Consider the following 21570-nt stretch of genomic DNA (forward strand, 5'->3'; position numbering starts at 1 on the left):
CAACTTTCACAGCGCGACACAAAAAAAAAATCCTGCTAACGTGCAATAAGTGACCACCATTAAACTAGGTTAGGCGGGTTCCCTTTCCTCGTGGCGACCCGGTACGCGAGCCGGTAGCACAGGTGTTAATTGGAATAGTATATTCTTGTTCTCCTTTTCGGTCGATCTGTGAATTAAAGCACACCGTCCAACGTTTACTTACCTCCGGATGGCGTTCGGAATGGTCCAGTTACAAGCTAGACACTTGCCGGTGAAGAACGCCCGAATCGGAAGCGTCAGTACGGCTCTGGACCGTCGGTTGATTACATCGAAATCGTTTGCAGTGATTGCACGAGCTCTTGCCGTGATTAAACATCCCCTTACCGGTAGTGTTGAATGTGTTCGGGGTTGGTAGTCGACGAGCGACAAAAACCATACGTGACGGTTGGATTAAAAGGACTTGAAAGCATGGTGATCGTTTTTTAAGCCGATATTGGAGGAAAAAGTTGGTTATCTCCGTGCATTATCAGTTGAAAGTTGAAGAAGAGAAAAATGTTGGGCGTAGTTTTTATGAGTTATAACGAAGTTTGAAAATTGCCATCTGTTGCATTGAAAATTGAAACATTGCAAAGGATCCATCGAAAAGCCGAACTGATACGTCTAGTAGGAAAATTATTCTAAAACAATTCGGAATGACTTTGACTGTGGGGAAAATTTACGAACAATAATCAAGTGGAAAAGGTGACAAAATCCAAATTGAATCGTGACTCATCCCATGTGAAACCCTCAAACATTCAAACCAGAAGCGAGAGAAAAAGGCAACTTTTTCTTAACCTGAATTAAGCGTCTCCTTCAGTTTGGGGTTCCTCCATTTTCCTACACCTGAATAGTATTGAAATCTGCATTTAATCTGCGAAAAGGAAGGAGTGAGCAAAGGCACAAAACAACAAAAAATCCTTAGTGGACCCCAAAACTAGAAGCTAATGATGGCACGGAAAAGCGCGAGCATAAGTTCGTCCACGAGGTTGCAGCTGCTCGTTCGGTTGCTGCTGGCGGGGCTCGTTCTGCTGGTCATCGTGGGCCAAACGGTGGTCGAAGGTGGAAGCGTTGGTAGTTGGGACGACGGTTCGGACGAGCTGTTCGAGGAGGAAAGTTTGGAGCAAGATGTCAGCAGTGCGAGCGAAAAAGTGACCATCGCCGACGAACAGCAGGAAACGACCACCGTGGAACCGGTGTCCGCTGGCCCGGAAGGGACGACGCTTGGGTACAACGCCGTGGCCACCACGCCCAAGATAGTGAAGACGGTGAAGAAGCTTAGCCGGTGAGTAATGGATGGACTCGATGCACAAGTGGCATCGCGAGGAGAGTTTTTCTTGGTGGAACAAAAAAAAAAAAAACGGCTTATCACGAGCAATAGATTCTCGGGAGAGAATCGTTCGGTGATGAAAAGAAATGTTTATTGCATCGCAAATTGTAAATGTTCAGCAACAAGTTCAGGATGTTTGCCTGCATTAGATTTTCATTTAAAGTTAATCGCACATTCATAGTCGAGCTTCGGTAAGGTAAATTTTTGCATTTATATTGATTTAAAAAAATCAAAACACTTTATATGTTAGTTCAAATACTCTAAAGTTTTTAAAAATAATCTTCTAAGTAACTATAACACATCGAAATAATACTTAAAAGTTGCGTAGAACCTGATTCGATGAAGAAGAAATTGCTTAAGCTACAAGCAATATGAATTAAGCGCATAAAAAAGTTTTGGTTAATGTAAGATTTATTTTAAAACGTATCAAAACATTATAATAAGGCAAAACAAACTGCTGGCAAGGTTGGTTTGGTTCGTTAAAATGAACCGTAGTAGTTAATGTGACTTTTTATAACATTTTCCACGTGAGCGCTGCTTGTCTTCAGTTTTTCATTTCCTACACACTCCAAAATGAGTAAAACGCTTCTTATTGGCGAGAAAAACTCACTCGAAACGCTGCAAACATGACACTGACACAGTTTTGTTTGAGTTGTGAACGAGTAAACAAAACGATCATACACCAGCAATCACAAACCCGGTTCGCTTAACTTTGCAAAAGCGGGTGCCAAAAGTTATCATCGCCGGAAAAGCTCCTCGCCCCGTGCGCGTTCGTCCCGCCGAAGGCCACCGGAATCGTTAAAATGAGTTTTTCCCACCATCGACCACATCCAGCCCAGGGTGGAGACGGCGAGAAGGTGGGATTGGTGCACCGTGGCATACACACGCGGATGCATCGTACAGTTTTTGTGCGGTGCAAAGTGCAGCATGGGTGATGGCTGCCAACCGGAGCAGAGCGTGCGGGAGCGAGATCGCACTCCAGCTATCTCTCGTATAAAGTTGCCTAATTACTGCGGAAACTATTCATCAACTCCCCCTTTTCATTGAGCGGGGTGTTAATGAACTTCGGGCGCCATGACGGCATAGAATTTTGGCACCCTACTGCACGCCCGGCCCCAGGTTTGTTTGGCGTGCGATCATTTTGATACGGTTATTGAAACAGTGTGAGCATGTTTGACGTGTTTTTGTCACACGTAAAGCCCGGCGGGGTGGCGCAAATGTACTGAGTTCGTCAGAAGCAAAAGTTTTATTAATTTCACCATCGTTATTGCGGCCAAGCATTTATTCGGGCGTAAAAACGAGCAATAGCAAATAGCATCCCTTTTTTCACCGGAAACCGTGTCCATCGCATGACGCATAGAGATAGCTTTATATTGATTTTTGTTTACCATTCGTAATCCCGAGAAATGTTTTCTCCGTGCTTTCGCAGTGCCGGAGAGGTCGTATATTAATTTTTCAATATCATTTCACCGTAAAATAGGGTGAAAGATTACCACACGAATGGGTTCTATTCACCGGAAAAGCGTCGTTGGGATTCTTCTGCAGAATAGTGCACTCAATGAATACAGCTCATCCTCGGAATGGTGCTTATCGGTAGAAATACCGTTTCCACGAGTACGGAGTTCGGTATGGGATTTAGTTTTTTTTACTTTTACTTGTAAACTAATCCTCTTTTTGAAACGAGCAGCAATGGTTGTTCGTATTTTCCTCAAAATAAGCCAAAGCTAAAATATGTCATCATGCAACTTATAAAAACATGCTTTTAGTTAGTTGGAAGATAGAAGGAAGAGTGAATTAATGGAAATTCAAAAGGAAAGCTTCCTTGGATGAGTGTCCGTCGATTATTCAGAGGAAAAATAAACCGTTAATGTATGTGTAGTGTTGGAAGAAAGAATTTTATCATGTTTTAGTAAGTTTAATACATAAAGTAAAAGATGATACTTAACAATGAAAATAAGAATAAAATAAACGTTAAAATTAAACGATAAAACTCTCTTTACATCCTACAAACTCCAGTGTGTCACTTAAAAAAAAAAAGCAAAAAAGGAAAATCTCGGTTTCACAAATTTGTTCCTCAAACAAACTAGCTGTGCCTTGCCTCCGCCCGGTTTACTAATGCTTGTTGCATGTCGTGGGCCATAAAGTTACGCTCCCGGAAAAAAAAGTCCAATTAATGGCAGACTAATGCATATCCGTTTCGCCGGATGGTCCACGGGACCCCGCAGGCTAATGTACCGAACGACAAGTCGCATCATTGTTTGCAGAGAGAAGTAAAAAACGAGTGCATGGAAACAACCTCCAGGCGAAGCACCCAGGCCCAACATGCGGCCACGCTCGCCTTTGCCGGATGTGTCCGAGTCCTATTATAGCAATCGATCACGCCGGAGGGTGCAGAAAAAAGTGTACAAAACTGTGCTTAACAGTAATTACAGTATTTTCCCAAAGCAAGCGCGTCCCGTGGAAGGGCGGTAAGGGACGGTGGGGTGGGTAGGAATAGTGTTTTGGCCGGCTTTAACCGCCCGACCCAACCGATGGCCGGCACGGGGATGTCGGATTAGGTGGTGGGATTTATTGTAGTAACATACCAATTTGCCATGCAGTAGATTGTAGTCTCGTCGATTTTTTCCCCATTGTCTCTCTCTCACTCTCTCTCAATGTGTGTGTGTGTGGTTTGGACTGTTTGATCATGGCTGCCTACCGGTAGGAGTAAAAAAGCTCGCCGGCACACCGAACCTGCTGCCGAACGCTAATACGTAGATTGAATTTAAATTTATGATCGCCAGGGATTTAATGTTCACCGGATGCTCTGCAATAACAAACATTAAAACAAACTGTGGGTGAGCTCTCTAATAGTGCGCGGGCTCACTTTGCACACGGCCACTGTGCAGGTACGAGTGTCTGCGTGTGTGTGTGTGTGTGTATGTATTGATTGGCTAGGACAGGCTCGGTTCGTGTCCTGCAAAATCCTGCCTCGCCTTTGGCGTTGTTTTATGAGACATACACATATTTTTTAGCCCTTTTTGCGAGAAAGTGGGTTTTTTCGGGCAAAACGGGTACCGTGATTGTGCGCCATAACATGCAATTGGCGCGTGGTTTGGTGTCGTCCCCGTGGCCGCGGGGGGTTTTTCCCGCACATGCACCCTTGACCTCGGGCTGCGGGCGATCGGGAGGGAATGGTTGGGGGTTGCCGATGCGGCCTTCTGAATTATTTCACTCTGCATAATTTTCAACGGATAATCAATTGCATGTATCCTGGCCCGAGGACAACCCGCCACGCCTTTCCACGGGGGAAGCGGCACAGCGGCGGAGTGTTAGGTTGTTGCCGCGAGCTCCACCCGTGTGTATCGGTGTGTGGAGGTTTAATTTGTGGCACGAAACTCGCCCTTTCCACTTCCCTTCTCAGCGCAAAGTTCCCAAGAGCGCTCCGGATCCTTTTGTGCCGTAGGATTGAGATTTAAATTAAACCGCTTAATTTGACAATTACAATCACCGGCCTCACCACCGGCTGGCCGGGTGACCGATTCCGGTGGTTCCGGGCCCGGCTCGGTGTTCGGTTGTAAAAGTTTGCCCCCAAAAAGGAACAAGTGAGGGGGTGGGGGAGAGAAAAAAACCCGAATAAACCAAAAAGATCTATTCACCCGTAGCATAATTTGCACGCACGATCGGTCAAACCAATCGCTACCGGGCTGCGTTTAATCCCTGCCTCGTTTCCCCTCGCTCCAAGCACTGGCCCGGGATGGCCCCGAACTGCAGTGGGTGTGCAATCCGTGCGGTGCTACAAAATGGAGCGCGAAAAGGGACGAGAACTGTGTGAGCTTTTAATTTTAATTATGCCGTACATTCATTTATTACACCGTCCAGGAAAGAAAGGACGCAGCCTCGGGGTTTGGGCGGCATCCGGGTTCATAAGTGCACATTTTCGGACCAGTGTCTCCTTCTCTTTCCGGCTGCTGCCAAAAAGAGGTTGCTCTGTATCTTGCGGAATGGGGTGGGAACCTGGTGGTCAGGAATTAATTTTTATCTCATATCAATTGAAAATTGATATTCGCCCGGTGTCTTTTCGTTGCGTATCTCATGTCCCTTCGGATTTTCTCGTCCTCCTCCCCTCGCTCCCCAAACGCATGGGATGCAACGAAAAGGTTAACCGATTGCGAATAATGTATATGAGGAACAAAAAAAAGGAGAGCATAGTTCATTAATTCAAAATTGTGTCCTGAATTAAAACTGAGGGACGATAAAGAGGAGAAAAATATAACAACTGTACGCCCAATTGCATTCATCAGTCGAAAAGACAGGCACGTATAATGACAGTTATGAGCAAATAATCCAATAACCGCCTTGAAAGGGAATTGGGACCGTTTGAAAGGGAACTGGGTGTTGTTGGCCAAAAAGAACATGGCCAATTTAATGATGAACATTCGTGATATACTTTTTATTGTGTTCCTTTTGTAAATAAAATATATTTTAATAGGTCGTTCCAATAATTTAACTACAAAGGATTCGAAGCAGTCAACCTCGGTTCAGCACTGTACGTCGAGTTTTCCCGCCTTCTGCACTCGACGGGCTGGAGGGAATGCAATAGTTAAACCATTTACTTAATGCCGTCTGATCTGAATATTATAACAGCGTGTGTGTTCATGTGTGTGTGTATGCTGTTCGAAGGTCCTGTCCATTTTCCCTTCGTTGAATTCGATCGTTTTCCGACCCGTGTCGGTGATGATGAGGTTATGATTAATATTTTTAACATCGTGCTCATCGTGCTCTGTTATGATATGGATTTTATTTTCCATTTTTCCGAAACATTTCATTCGTATTCCATACACGAGCGCAGCGGATCCGTGAGGCGATTGTTTTTTCTGAATTTTATTTTGAACCCAAGGTCAGATAAAAATAAATTGAATATCATTGCACGCATTGGGCTCATTTCATATGTGGGTTGCATTTGGTGCCCCGTTGTCCCTTCGTTAACGCGTAAGTGTACGAGTATCGATGAATGTCGACGCCGAAATGGGCAACTGTTGTTGGAACTGGAAAATGGAAACAGGCGGGGAAACGCATCGAGTGCATCGTAAATAAACAGGTAAAATATTTATTGAATATTCAGACGAATCAGCGCCACAGTGCGGTGGGGCGTTGGGCAAGTAAAGTGCATATGAATATTGATCCATCCATCCACCCATTTCACCCGATGCCTCGAAAAGGATGTTCCATGGGGTTGGCTGCTGGTTGAAGCGAACCAAGAAGGAAAAAAATAGTAACCAAAACTACCAACCACGTCCATCCTGTGATCATCCTTTCACGGGGTGGCGGACCATTCACCCAAAATAATACCACGCATTTCGGGGCGGTGAAGGAATGATGGTGCGTCAGGTCAGGTTACATTAATTATTATTCGCTTTTCGCGGGATTTATTGCCGTAAGTTGTAACAGTAATCAGTGCAGCTGAAAGCTCCCACGCACCATTGCGCCAACATGGGATGTTCAAAGGCCGGTTGTAATTAAAACGTCCCACGTAATAGGAAAAGTGTGTAAGCTAGCGATTTGGCTTCCACTGAAAGTATATTTAAACTATTTGGAACCCAAATATAAATAGACCCTATACAAATGACGTTAATCTCCGAGTATTCCTAAATGAGTGGGCTGGCTCGTTGGAAATAGTTATTCTTTGAAACTTTCCCATATCACTTTTAATTAGAGCGTGTTACCCTGACATAAACCATTGGCACGTCTTAAAGTGACAAACGCCGTGTGTGTGTGTGAGCAATTTTATAGTCACAAAAACTATTTGTAACTTGTTGGGGGGATTCTTAGGTTTGGAGCCCTTTTAGTGTCACCATTTTGGTGCAAGAAATTAATTTTACAGTCAATTACATTTTCAGCAAAGTTTTGCGCATAAGTTGGCCACAATGCACGTCCTGGTAAAGGACTCCCCCGAAACGTTCTTTCCGGGGTTCTTTTCTTATCTCCGGTGGGTGATTCTTATCGTAATTAGTTCGGATGCCTGGAATTCATTTGTTTCAATTTGTTCATCGTTAGGCGAATTTCGGCCGGGTTGCGGTTGCGGAAGGCAACCAAAAATCGATTACGCGCGTGCTGGCAGTTTTTGTTGCCTGCCTGGAGGCCCTTCCTTTTTCCGCCAAATCGGACACAACATTATCAATTAACATAACCACGGCACCAGGGCTACGCAACGATCGTACATGTGTTTGCGGGATGCGGGAACATGTTGTGCGGGGGTGTCGGCAAGGGATGCTTCTCAACCTCAACACTCCAATTGTACGAGCACTAGGGTGTATGTGTGTGTGTAAGTGTGTGTGTGTGCGGTAAACGGCGACCATGGGAGCCATAAGCGGGCGTGATCCTTTGAACTGAAATCAGGATCATAATCTAGACCGTTAGTCTCACCCCATAAACTGGTGTTTGCCGGGCCATGTGACAGGAGGTATGGTGGGGAGGGGGAGGGGAGCAGAATACGGGGCACGAGGGACCGATGCGAGCGTGAGTCTGCATGGTCGGTATGTGTCCGTCCTAATGTGCCGGGTCCGATTCGGCATTCGGTTTCGGCTCGGTGGGAAGGCGGAGGTTTTTCTTTCATTAGCCTCATTAACTCCTGCTCCCGATAAGCGAACAGTGCCGGGGCAAGCAGTTTTCCGCAACCGCACTGAACCATAATGAAGCTCTTTGGCACGACCCGGAAGTGCCTTCGGGAGATTTGGTCGGTGCTCCTCCAAACAACCACACACAAGCACACACACACGCCGTTCGTCGGAGCATGTTGCGGTGGCACAATAACGACCGTCCAACGACGGATACAAGCGAGCGACAGGTACGATGCGGGGGAGGGTTTCGGGCTCCGTTTCGGGTCATTGCCATCGCCATTCGGCACTTTTCCTACATTCATTATTTCTAATAAAACAATTTGAGAAACTGAATTAAATTTTATTTATTGTTATTATCGCTTAATTCTGTTTGCGCTTTATCTTATCTGGTCATTGCCAAAATTTCCGTTGACCAACGTGTGCGAACGGTTTGCGACCAGTTTTGTGTGCGATGGCGGGCACGAGAGGGGGAAATTCTCTTGGGAAACGGCCAGGATGCTGTCGACGATTGTCCTCGTTACGAACGTACGGTCATACGGTACGGTTGCAGGGTTGGACAGAAACGCTCGAAGGCCTGCGCACATTCTTCGGATGGGTTTACGATTGTAGGATGCTCGATACAAAAACAGGCAATGCTAGGATAGAGTCCGGGAAGGTCCTTGCTAACGCTTTCGATTCAACTTTTATGTTAACAGTTGATTTAAGGAACTAATGCTAGTTTACTTACTGGAATGAAACTAAAACTCTAGAGAAAGATAGTGTCAAAATTTTTAAATACACAAATTTAACAGATCTACGACATATTGCAAGCTTTAAAGTGTTCTAGTTTTGAAAAAAACTTAGTCTAAAGCTTTTATTTAAAAATCAATCATAATGTAAAGTAATCCTCAGTAGTTTTACACTAATAACTTTATAACAGGACGGGCCTTCCTAACGCTTTCGATTCAAATTTAATGTTAACAGTTAATTTAAGGAAAAACTCTAGAAGAATATCGTATCGAAATTGACAAAAGCGTAACTTCAACAGGTCTAAGCTATGCTTCAAACTTGCTAGTTTTGGAGACACTAGTCTTATATTTTTATTTAAGGATAATGTAAAGCATAATGTAAAGTAATCCTCAGTAGTTTTGTACGAATTACTTAATTTTTTTTTTATTTTCATTACTTGAATTTGATTATTATATTTACAAACTTTTTGTTCTTTCTAAGCTAACAATGTTTTATAACAAAAAATAAACTTTATAGAAAGTGTTGAAAAACGTATAAACAACATAAACGTCTTAGGAAAACTTAATATTGAAATAAATTCGTAAAACTTTTACGATAAAAAAAACAACATGAAGGTTGTAATAAGTGTAGCCGATGTGGATAAAGAACGGGTTCACATACCCACGGCGTCCTTTCCGGATGGACGAATTCTTTTCTCTCGAATGCCGTTGAAAATATTTGCCTAGCGCGGCGTCGCTTCTGGACGACGGATTTTCCGGCACACCCGGGTCGGATTTTGTGCATTGCAGGCTCCCCATGGCCATTGTTCGCTAAGGCTTATTCCGTTCCCTATCTTGCCCGTTCTTTAGTTTGTTTTCTTTCCCTTTTTCCTTCTCTCTCGGTTTTCATCCCAACCTGGACTGACTCCCGATGGCCATCACCAACGCGCAGCTACGAGCAAGGGCTGGAGGACTACGACGAGGCGGCGGACCGGGCGGAACGGGAGCAGAAGGAGCAGGCGGCCGACCAGCAGTACAACAATATGCTGAAACCGATGCTGACATTATTCAACGTGATAAGCACCGTTTTATCGTCCGGAAGATCAATGCGCTCGACCGTGGCCACCGCCGACGGTGGCAATAAAAACGAGAACATCACTTTGGCCGCCGGAAAATCAACAAGCGGCGGAGATAATGAAAATGGTAATGAATATTTTGAATGCTTAGCATATTTCCCCAGTGCGACAAACTGTGCGAACCCGGTGACGAATGGAAGGCCGCTCGTCGTTGTCGTCTTTGGTATTACTATTTTTGGAGAAGTCACAGCAGCCTCCACTACCTGCTGAAGATTCGGGCAGAATCTTTTGAACACGAGAACGTTTAGCTTAATATTGATCTAAGTAAGGACTATTTCCACTGTAACAGCATCAAAGTCCGTTTACATATGGCTCCGATCCGTTCCATCGAAGTGGATCCCTTTTACGACATTCCTTTACGACCATAGACAAATATTTTGATAAACCAGGGTTTACATTTTTTTGCATGGCCATCACAGGAATGTCATCTGGAATGTATTTCTTACAGTTGTAAAATATTCAAACATGAAGATTCTTCGACATGCTAAGGGTAAAAGTAAAAGCCTCAAAATGAAAACTTTAAATTGCCAAACAGGAGCTTGATCAGGGTTTAATATACATGTGTGCAAAGTTTAAGACTTAATTATCGAATTCTTGGACTCAATGGACATTGTATAGAACTGGAACTCAATTCGTTTTTCCTGGAAATTAAAAAAGCATTCATTACTGGAACGAACGCACAGATTTGACCAAAACAAACGACCTAGACTGCCTCGTAAAGACGAAACAAATATGACCGGTAGCATTCAGGTTATTGCGTTGGATTGGTATTTGTTGATGTTCAAAAGCTCATAAACTGCTATGCACCCATGCCAGGAGGGGTGGGAAACCGGGTGGCACCCGTGAGAGAGGTGAACGTTGGGCTTCAATTGAAATTGCCCAAAAATCTGAGACTATTGCCATACCGTCATGGTAAGCTCCTGTTCTCCTTCGGATCGGAATGGGTCGAGAATAAATTGAAAAAGTTTACTACATACTCCTTGCCGGTCCATACCGTTTTCCCGGCCCTCCACCCCGATGGTAATCGCCTTTGGGTCTACGGATCATCGTACGCTTTCGGCTGAGTTGGTAGATTCGTGTGATTTCATATCTAAGCGTGTAACCTCAAGTTCATTTTGAACGCCAGAAAAGAGCCGAGTGAGCTGCATTCATAAGGGGGTCGGAGGGGGAAAATAATTCACCAAAATGTTATGCCCGGGAAGGCAAAAATAAGATGAACAACAAAAAATGAGTTTCCATGTGTCTTTCCGTCGGTGGTGGTTACTGCTGAAGGTTGATTTCGGAATGTGATAAAGTTACAAATTAAAAACTTTTACTCAAAACACATCACGGGCGCATTCATGGAGTTATACTTTATGCTATTACTTGACGTCAGCCCGATGCTGGTGCTGGATGTGGTGTGAAAGCTGAATACGCTTCTGGTTGAGTTGAAAATGTAAATTTTGATATGTGTTTTTCAAAGGATTTTTTCCAAAGCGGTGGTTCTAATACAACCTAGGGATGATGATTGGAATAATTAGAATTTAAAATTTAAAACTTCAAATTAAAGGAAAATATTTTTCGAAGGTTGGACCTTCGAGTTGCCACAAACCCTCACTCGAAGCAGAAGTTGAACTTGTATTCGAAACCATTTCATTATGCTTGGGTGTAACAATGGTTTGTTTCGCTGTGGATTTATAAATCAACTTTAACTAGTTTACGCGTTCTAATGATTTTTTGAAATCACCAAAAGTATGTAGATGCAGTTGTATACTTTTAGTTTTTTTCATTGTACTTTATTCTAGCCATTCTTTTGACTATTTTGCTAGCGACCAAAATGTCGTACAAGAAGATTTATCGTCAATGTTCATGAAGTACGGTTGAGGTAGAGATTTTACTCTACTATTCAATTTCATTTCAACCCTTTTTATCTTTATGGTTGTTTACCATAGTCAATTTTTCAACTTTACTTTATATTGATGACTCATTTTTACTATGTGGGATTCAATTTTCAGGAATCAAGTTGATATTACATTATCAATCACCAAGTTGACTTTCTTGTTAATTCATTGTATGCATACATAATGTTAAGGATTAGTAAAAACCAAGACGCTACGCGAAAAAACAAATACATGCTACACTTATCTTCCTTTGATTGCCTTATGGATATCGAAGATCCTTATTTTTCCTGCACAAATTTTCCATTTTACCGTGCTAAAAGTGCGATTCGTGTTTCATTCCAGAAACAGCAACCGCGGTGGCAGGTGGACGATACATTAAAGGCGATCCCCTGAATGGCTACTACGATTTCGTGATCAGCGAAGGATCGTACAAGTTTTGGGTGGTGTTTCAGGTAGCTATCCTTTCGTTATTATGTTCCCTCTTCTTTCCCGCATGCCGCGAGAACGGATGGCTGGGCGATGGAAATTGAACTTTCACCGAATGGCATTTTTCCTCTCCCTCTCACTCTAGCTGTTTACCGCCGGGCTTGTGTTGTACGCCACGTTTGCGGCCATCTACTACTCGAAAGTGAGCCCGCTGACGTCGGATTACGACTATATCGATTACCTGAACGGGGCGCGCTCGTTTGCCGGCGGCCGCTCGATGGTGGCCCAGCCCGGCAGCACGCTGTGGGATACGGTGGCCAACGGTCGGTGGTTTGGTCCGGCGGCGCAAGCGTTCGAAATCGTCCTGAGCGCCATCGAAAACGCGCCGAAATGATGTGTCTTGGGGGGGAAGAAATACGAGGAGGGGTGAGCAAGTTTGTGGTAGAAGGTGGGACCAGCAAAACCAACGCCGATCAGTAGGCGCCGATGTATTGCTATGAAACATTTGACGTTCCGTGTTGGATGTGGCCGTTGCGGTGGTGGCTCGCTTGAATGTTTCATCCGAATGCAATGGCCACCCGTGGGGGGTTTGCCGGGGTTAGGGTTTGTTGGGAAAATACGGCGAAGCTTTAGTTAGGTTTTCCTCCGTACACCGCGTTAATGTTAAGTGCACCGTTAGTAATAAGTGGATGGAGAATAGAATTTCCATATTTATTGAACGAGCGTGAGTGACGCGCTTTTGATGACGAAATTAATGGCGGTCTTGACCCCACCCGGTCCCTGTTCACCTTTTTCGCAGCGCTGGCCACCGTTGAGGGCCGCTACATCAAGGGAGATCCGCTCAACGGTTACTACGATTTCGTGATCAGCGAGGGATCGTACAAGTTTTGGGCCGTATTTCAGGTGAGTACCCGGTCCCGGAGTGACCAGCGTTTGGCAACGAGCGTAACCGCTACTGATCCATTGCAGCTTGTGACGGCCGCGGTCGTTATTTACTCGACGCTGACCGCCATCTACTACTCGAAAGTGGCTCCACTAACGTCCGATTACGACTACATCGACTACCTGAACGGTGGTCGCTCGTTCGCTGGCGCACGGCCAGCGGATGCAACGTCACGAACGGGGGCCAGTGGTGGCGGGCGGGCGGCTGGATGGAGCTGGGACAGTTTGTCCACCGGCACGTGGTTTGGACCGGCGGCCCAAGCGTTCACGATTGTGATGGATGCCATCGAACGGCAGCCCAAATGATGGCAGCGCGTTTCCCGTTACGGAAAGGACGAACGAAAGGACAAACAAAAAAAGGGAAGGAACGACCACATGGAAATTGCCATGAAATATCTGAACCGGTTTTTACGCTTTCCCAAGCCGAAGCAGACGGACGGAACCTACCTTGGATATTTTATAGCGATTTTTTAGTACACAACGGCTTTTTTTGCACCGTGCGTAGAAAAACGGCATACTCAGGCGAAAGTTTATGATAGATGTAATTATGGATACCGATGGTGGTAATAAAATGCGATCAAACATTTAGTTAGCAAACGGGAAAAAAGGATCAAGGCCAGTGTGGAGTTACGAGCTAGTTATTGAAAACTGGATGATCGAGCAAGGATGAAGGGAATTAATGCTAGAACTAGGAATTTTGTTTGAACAGCAATACCATAAGATAAATTTCCACCCAAGCTCGGGTTTTATGTGGAGTTTATGAACAAAAAACAAATAATGATGTGGATGTAGAAACGGAGCTTGGTATGTTCAATTGTAAAGGTATAGATTTTGCTTTTAATGAAGAATTCAAATCGATCGTTGTAAACCTTTCTCATTGAGAGCTGAATTCATTACACAATTCGTCGAAGCGCAATGCAATTTTTAAAATGGTTTTTTGAACTAGTGTACTTTTAAACGAAAAAGGAAAAGCTCAATTCGAAGAAAATGAATAAATGTCTGAAAAAGATCTTAACACGTTTTTCGTTGAAAACAAGAGCTACGAGTTCGCTCGCGGACGAAAAGTTTTCCTGAAATGAGAGCCACTGGAAAGCGGTGCTGTTGTTGATAAAAGATCGAAGATAACGACACGAACAAAACGAAAAAAATTGGTGAACGAAAAACCATCCATCCTAAAAATTGGCACTGTCAGCCGAGATGATGTTCATTCTTCTTCCCGGGCGTGGAGTGTAAATTTACATTTTCGTAAAGTGTGTTTTGTGGCCAGCGTTCGGACCGGCCGGTCCGTTCGTCACTGCCAATTTCAGCAGTTTTGCGGCGCATCAAACAAAAAGCAAACGAACGAAAAACTATGCAAACAGCATAAGAACGTAAGAACGGGGCATAAAAAAAAACCCGGAGCGGGAAAACATTAGAATAGTGTTTGTCTAGGTTGTAAAAGAATGGTATAGAGAATAAAAAAAAAAAAACAAAGAACATGTAAAGCAAGCAGAGGACCGGAAAGAACGGCCACAACGGACCGGTTTTTTTCCCGCGGACCATTGCCGAACGAAAGAGTAGCTGATGTAGGACAAGAAATTAATTTGATTTTTAATTGGTTTTATAATCGAACCGAACACAAACAATCGAAGCCAATGTGGTGCCAAACCCGCGCGTGCCGCCGGTCGCCCCTCACCGTCAGCATTGGGTTTGAAAGGGGTTGTGTGTGCCCGAGAAAGAAAGTATGCGCGAGCGGGAGCAATAGAGACAAGCCGGTGAAAGTAATGAAGTAATAACGATTCATCAGCCGAACGCGAACATTTCCGCGGACCGCGGGCTCGTGATGTGGTAGAATCTGATGAAAGAGTTTTAATTATTCTCGTGCGTTGAAAGAGACGTTTGTTTTTGCTGCTCCCCAACTGGGTTATTTTGCATCGGTCCCGGCGCGAAAAGGTAGAACGAGCAAATCACGGTTTGGAATCACTATTTCGCTTCGGAGTTGAGCGGTGATTGCGGCAAATGATAAATTAAGTTCATCCCTGCAAACCAGAGACTCTGGCATCTGATGATACTTTGAAGCCGTGCGATTAGGAAATGGTGAAATGGAGGAAAATGGTGGAAAAACCATCCATCCATCGATGCAAACGGTGAGTGCTTGGTTGGTCTAGGTGTTCTGCCGCAAACCTGACGTGCAACCTGACGGGACGGCCGGTTCCCGGCCAGTGCACTACCCCGAAGATGTACCGCACTGTAAACAATTAACCCACAACCCCGTGTCCGGGCACCGGCCTGACTAATTGAATTCGAACTAGATTGAAACTGCGGTAAATGAGTGTGACACGTGTTTGCCGGGGCAAATGTTGCAACTAAACGGTAGGGTTCCTGTGAGGGCTTCCACGAAATTTGCGGACGTCAGGAGTGCACGCTGGTTGATTGAGTTTTCACACGCTTCCCTACCTCCCTGCCTGGCTGTTGGTGAAAGTTAGCTTGTACATTGGAAAGAACTGTGTTTTTTTTAAACATTTTGCGTCCTTTTTGTCCCTTTTCTAGTTTGGTATATTTGTTTGGTTTGGTTTGTTAAAGCATGTTACAAAGTGTTTTAAAATTCTCCTTTTAGATATTTGAGAGTACATCCTCCTACACTGGTGGAAATTATTTCCTACCGATCGATCCATTTTCTTCCCCGTTAATCAACTTATAGCTTCCACCCATCGAACCCTTTTTCGGGCGCGACAAGTTGGCAAACAAGTTTGCACAGGACACGCCGTTCCATCGCATCCTCATTAACTCCTGGCCCCGTGGGCCGACGGAGCGCTGTATCCTGCCATCGCGTTGCCAATGTTGATGTGGTTGATGATGAATCCATCGGTTGAAGAAGAAAAATATAGCAATCTTCGGGGGAAGGAGAGGGATGTTTTCTGCAATCAGTGCTTGACTTTTCAATTAATCAAAACCTTGTTAAGTCGGGCCGACGCCGCATCGTAAACCGAAGCGCCTTCATGCGCGTAATAAGTGAATTGGATTAAAAATTCGCACCCTCGTCAAGTTTCGGTTTTCGGTTTGCGGAAGCGGGTGGTGGGAAGGCGGAGGGGGATTTTCTTGCGTTCCAGCGTCAAAAGTTTTCACCACGAGCAGCGATAAAATTGAGGCTGTAATTTAAATATTTTTTTATTTATTTTCTGTGGTGTTTATTCTTAGACGCTGCTGGCAAACGGACTGGAGCAGCGGAAGGAACCCCGATGGTGACATCGTCGATGAAGACGATGATGACAACGACACCGACGATAATAATGATGTGAAAGTGTCGTCAAGGAGGATCATTGGTGGCATAAATTGAATCCTCCTGCCTAGTCCTGGCAGATGTGCTTTTTGGAAGATGATGTCTAATTTGTTATTTAAATCACTCTCCCGGCGTTGGCGAAGCCGAGTCCGGGAGTTGGTTAGTGGTTTTTCTTGCTGGTTAGCTGCTGCTCGTCTCCGTGGAAAACGAGTTGTTCTAGCGTGAAATCTGACAACTATTTCCCGGGAAGCGGTCTAGTTGATGGATGATGGGAACGATCGAACTTCTGTTAGTCCGTTCCATTGGTCGGTGTAACAAATTTCGATAATACTTCAAAGCACAAGCTGGATAATATTTGCACTGTTTCCCGGTTCCGCTGCGCTCTCATCGCCAGGCAGGCTAGCAAACAAATCTGTCATCTGAGGCAAAGGAGCGGAAAAGTCAACAGTACGAAACGAAAATGAATTGTAGCATCACACACAGTTGTCCAGTCCGAAGGTTCGCAGAAGATTGGCTAAACTGCGACCGAACGCTGGTTGTGCCGGTAATCGTTAAAATATTTACACAGCCAACATCCGGTTGTGAGTTTGCTGACGGGCGAGGATCCGGTGAATTCCGGGGTTTTTCGGAAAATTTATAGCCCAGCGACGGTTGGAATAACCTGAGGGGTTGAAGGTTTTACCCGCTCGAAAGATTATTATCAGTAGGGATGAAATCTACATTACAGCAAGAGACGTTATCCCGTTTGTTGGTCGCTTTTGGCAACGTGGTTTTCAAAAACTCATCTGTCCTGTCCCAAAATGCGTCATTTATACTGACTTTCCTTACAACATCGCAGAGGCGTCATATTTTCACTAAGCGGCGAGCTGGAACAAATCATCTCAGTTGGCGTTAAAATTTCAAATGGGCAAGTGGCGAGCCAAATAGCAGTTCGTGACACTAATTATTCAACTATTTACATTTGTGTAACTGAAAGGCGAATCACGTATCGAGCGCTTGCGGCCTTAACGAGAGGTTCCAACCGTAGCAGCAGATGGAATTCGACTAAATTTAGTACGAAAGTATGTTAATTGTTACGGTTCGAATGTAGCAGAAATTAGAACGAAAATTTGATTGCAACCGACATCCGCCTCCCGGGGCCGTTTTCATAAACAGTGCGTGGGAGAGGAATGCAATCCCCTGCGCCGAGGTGTATTTAATCTTTTCGCCTACGATAACCAAGGCACCGGGAGGTCCATGCCAGGCAGGCAGGAGTATCGAGGTGACGCGTTCGACCGCTTGAAAACTAATTTCGTAAAATCCGGATCCGGCCGAAATTGTAACTGGCGGTTGGGCGTTTTTCCGGAAGCTGGCAACGGACCTAGACTTCGCAATCGCTTTGGGTCGGTGTCATTTTAGGACGAGCGCGCGTTGGTTGAGATGGTTTTGACACGTGGAAATAGTGTGTGATTGAATATTTGCCGAGTGGTTTGGCGTGGGAATCGAAACTGTTAGTGGAATTGTTTGGCAATATGTTAGCGTGCAATGTGAGTGATTTCTTTGAAGTGTGCAGAGGTTATACAAAAGCCACATCACGCGGGCTCAAACAAGCAAACTGATCATAGTAAATAGTAAATTCAATAGTAAATGAATTTTCAATAGACTTTAGCAAATTTAAGCATAGTATTCGATCTTAAAGTTAAAGTTATAATATTTAGAAGGAATAATATGTAACATGAAGCACTCGTAAAGCCCACGTGGTGGACGTGTAATATTTTATAATTAAGAATAATAGTAGATGCTATCGTTTTTTTATTGATCTATAATCATATGGAATGCAACAACTGCAGAAAAACACCCTTAAAAAAATTAAATCTGGTTCAAGAAGAGCTCATAGAAAGATTTGAGAAAAGGTATGACAAATTAGGTAAGTATGAAAAATTAATTTTGGTGACACTTCATACCTTTTGCTAAGTGAAAAATATTCTGAAAAGATGAGATAATCATTTTTCTTTGGTAACCGCTGCGTAATGTTTTTGTAAAGTTTGTGGAATCCTTTCGAAGAACCTTATATGCTCATTTAACTGGTTAAATTTTTGGATCGAGCAGTAAAAAAGCCAACAAAATGCCACAATGTGCAGTCATAAAAAATGCCAACAAAATATCACAATGTGAAAATGATGATACTCCAGAAAAGAAGCAGAAGAATTAGTTATCAAAATGGAACAGATTTTTGCAAACCTACCCTGATAATAATAATTTCTTTATTAGTCAAATTGCAAATTTGTTGCAGATTCATGCATTGCGAAATAAGGAATAACAATTGTTGCTACAATAGTGCATCTGTGTTCATTGACATGTACTTGCAATGCAAAAGTTCATACCACCATGTGCATAAGCTCATGATGATTATGATGATACCGATCGCAGTGGTGATGGTGGTGGCGTCATTGGCCGACTGTTTACTGCCAAACCGCGACGAAACCGTTATGCCGCACTTCCGCCATTAATGAGTGTTGGAAGACAATACCGTGCCCCCTATCGAGGGCCAACGTCCGGAGGGCAAAGTGTAGCATGCGAAAGGCTCTTACTGGGTCAAACATCCATCGACGGTGCGGTTGCTATCCATCATCGGGTCTATCTCCGGTCCCGTTCCGTTCCGAGAGGGAGGGATCGTAAAACGGCCACTTTGAAGGTAAAGCTTAGCAATCGATGCTTTGATCAGCCCACGAGCCACAAGGGAAGATTGGTCCATGTTTACGTCCCGTTTGCCACCGAGGGATGGAAAGAAAAGAGGAAACCAGCGGGTCTTTCTTCGTCAACCCTAACCTACAATTTGTGCGAACAGATCTCTGATTGTTTACCGCAACTGGTTGGCTCGCTGGTCGCGCGGCCAAGCTGATGTTTACGCACAGGAAAAAAGGGTTCAGGTTCTCCAGGGAAACCGTTACCTTCTACGCAGCCCGGTTGCGGTGCAAAAAAAAGGGGAAATAGAAAAACAATTTGGTTCTCCCACAAGCCGCCATTGACAAAGGGACGCCTACAGTTCCGGTGGGTTCCATCGAACCTTCTATCATTTTCTTGCCCGGTTCTGCGTTGTTCTTTGTAATCGGCTTACTCCCGCAAACAAACGTTGGAACCGAATGGAAATGCAAACCGAAGCATAAATCAACCGACATCGAGCTCTGCTCAATCCTTCTTCCATGATCTTATTGTGTAAGTACTGGAGGCATCCCGTGTGCAGCCAGGTTCTGGTCTCCCACGTAAACCATTGGGAGTCGCCCCGATGCCCAAACCATGGCGAAGTCGAGCGGTGTGCGATGAGCTGCAATCATTCTGCATCAGATAACCGTCTACAACAATGGAATACGGTGGGGAATTATGGGAATAAATTAACCAACGGACACTCGGCGCACTAACGGCGGTTTTCGGGAGGTACCGGTCAGCAGGGCTGCCGAGCCGGGATGATCAGCAACGGTGATTTCGAGTGGACAATTCCAGTGGAAACTGGAACGACGGAGGGAGAGTGATGCATTTTTCGCGATAACACCACCGTTGAGCGTGCCAAACGGGTGATCCGTCTGCGTTACAGTGAAAAGGGAGAGAAAAAGAACCATCGCCGGTTCTGGAAACTGCCACCTAACGGAATATGAGTGATTATTTAGCAGAGAAATGAGGCCACTTCGCGTGAAGCAAGGCGCGTTGGATCATATGACGGTACGGACGACAACATATTTTTACGATTCTTAATGATTTTAATGCCATTGAAACCAATGCGAAGTAAAATACGGCTACTTTAAAAAGATCTCATATGGATTTAAGAAGTTTTCCATCATTTCTCATAAGAAAATGCATTCTTTTTTCAATGTGTTCTTAAAATAAACAGCTCTTCTTCAGGTTTTCCTTGTATCAGTTGACATGGGAAAATAAGATAACGTTTCCTGATGCTCCTGTTGTCAAAATATTTAAAAGTGAAGAATGCGAAAAAACTGGAAAGAAATAAGTTCATTTTTAATTAAGTTTATATTATAGAGTAAATGAATAGCCTTAATTATTTATGGCAGTAAATGTTTTCATTCTACAAGTTCACAATTTTTTTCTCTCGGTTTTCATTGATTGTGTGAAGTATATTTTCCGATTTACGTTTCCAGTCAATGGTTATTTTTATTTTTTGTATGCAATGATCTATGAAGATAATATTCAGGACAAAATCTCTTCTTCGTATTTTGAAAATATTTCTTTATGCACTCTATTGAATTCACTTACCCTTTGTGCACTCTATGACATATTTTACGTGTCTCAGTTGGTAATTTGTGTATATTCTTATTATTTGCCTGTGCTGTCGTCAGCGGCATTTTGTGATAACATCATTTATCTTACTCAACTCACATGATCTAAACTCTCCGAAATATAATGAATAATCATAACTTCAATTCTGTATATTTTGTGTTCAGATTCCAAACATAATCGTATGCTGTGATGTTCTGTTTTATGGTGATTAACGATTTTTTTTCCATGTCAAAGAGCTCTTCATTTTGTTCTTTTATATTCCTATACACTCTTATTAGAACTAAACGAGATTAGAAGCTTCTAGCTGTGCAGTTTCAAACTCATGCAGTTTAGTGTGAATCGAAACGATAGAACAAACGAGTAAACATAAATATTTCCACAATAAATCGTTTCTTTACCCAACGGTGGTATTTGCTATTCAAATGGGAACATTGAACAACTGTCCGTGGCAAGTTTCCCGTAAATGTTTCCTTAGACACACTGCTGCATTGTAGCCTCTCGAAACACATGCCCACTTGGTTGCATTAGAAGGTTCTGTTCTAACACGGGATTCCACTAAACAAGCCTGGGAATTGAAAGCTGTTTGTGCACAACGAGCCGTCCAGTGTTGTTCTGGAACGTGTGTGTGTGCTCTCTCCTTAGGAACGGTACATCCTCCAACCGGCATGTCTGGAATTTGTTTTCGCTCCTCGACTTTTCCTTTTACCGCGCGGAATAATACTTCAGCAACATCATCATCGTCAGCGTCGTAGCCGAGCTCATCATGGACGCTATCATAAGCATCAGCAGCGTACATGTGTTCGGTCGTAACAGAAACAATTGAAGCGCAAAATGCACTTCTACCAGCTCGTCGTAAGAAACCGGAGCCAAGCTGGTTTCTTTGTTGCGTGTGTTCAGCGCCACACATGACGGAGTTTGCTGGCGTGCTGCTCCTGCCATGCGGACGGTATTTCCCGGCACTGTATCCTGGCGGGAAACTCCGAGGAAACCTGTCCGAGAGTGGTGGA

General features: G+C 44.1%; 1 protein-coding gene across 1 annotated transcript; it reads left to right on the forward strand.

The window, feature by feature from the left end:
• The first annotated feature begins 965 nt into the window (after window positions 1-965).
• Window positions 966-13341, forward strand: LOC131292977 (uncharacterized). Its single transcript, XM_058321058.1, has 4 exons — window positions 966-1300; window positions 9604-9854; window positions 12893-12996; window positions 13063-13341. Exons 1-4 carry the CDS (start codon window positions 966-968, stop codon window positions 13339-13341), a joined length of 969 nt encoding a protein of 322 aa, XP_058177041.1.
• Window positions 13342-21570: the final 8229 nt, after the last annotated feature.

Source organism: Anopheles ziemanni, chromosome 2, assembly GCF_943734765.1.
Source record: "Anopheles ziemanni chromosome 2, idAnoZiCoDA_A2_x.2, whole genome shotgun sequence".
NCBI classification, from domain to species: Eukaryota; Metazoa; Arthropoda; class Insecta; order Diptera; family Culicidae; genus Anopheles; species Anopheles ziemanni.

What these genes read in the sequence shown, in the direction of transcription:
- LOC131292977 (XM_058321058.1), top strand. Translation starts at nt 966, where the DNA reads ATGGCACGGAAAAGCGCGAGCATAAGTTCGTCCACGAGGTTGCAGCTG. An exon ending in ACGGTGAAGAAGCTTAGCCG is followed by an intron (nt 1,301 to 9,603) that starts GTGAGTAATGGA and finishes ACCAACGCGCAG; the next exon opens with CTACGAGCAAGGGCTGGAGG. An exon ending in AGTTTTGGGCCGTATTTCAG is followed by an intron (nt 12,997 to 13,062) that starts GTGAGTACCCGG and finishes GATCCATTGCAG; the next exon opens with CTTGTGACGGCCGCGGTCGT.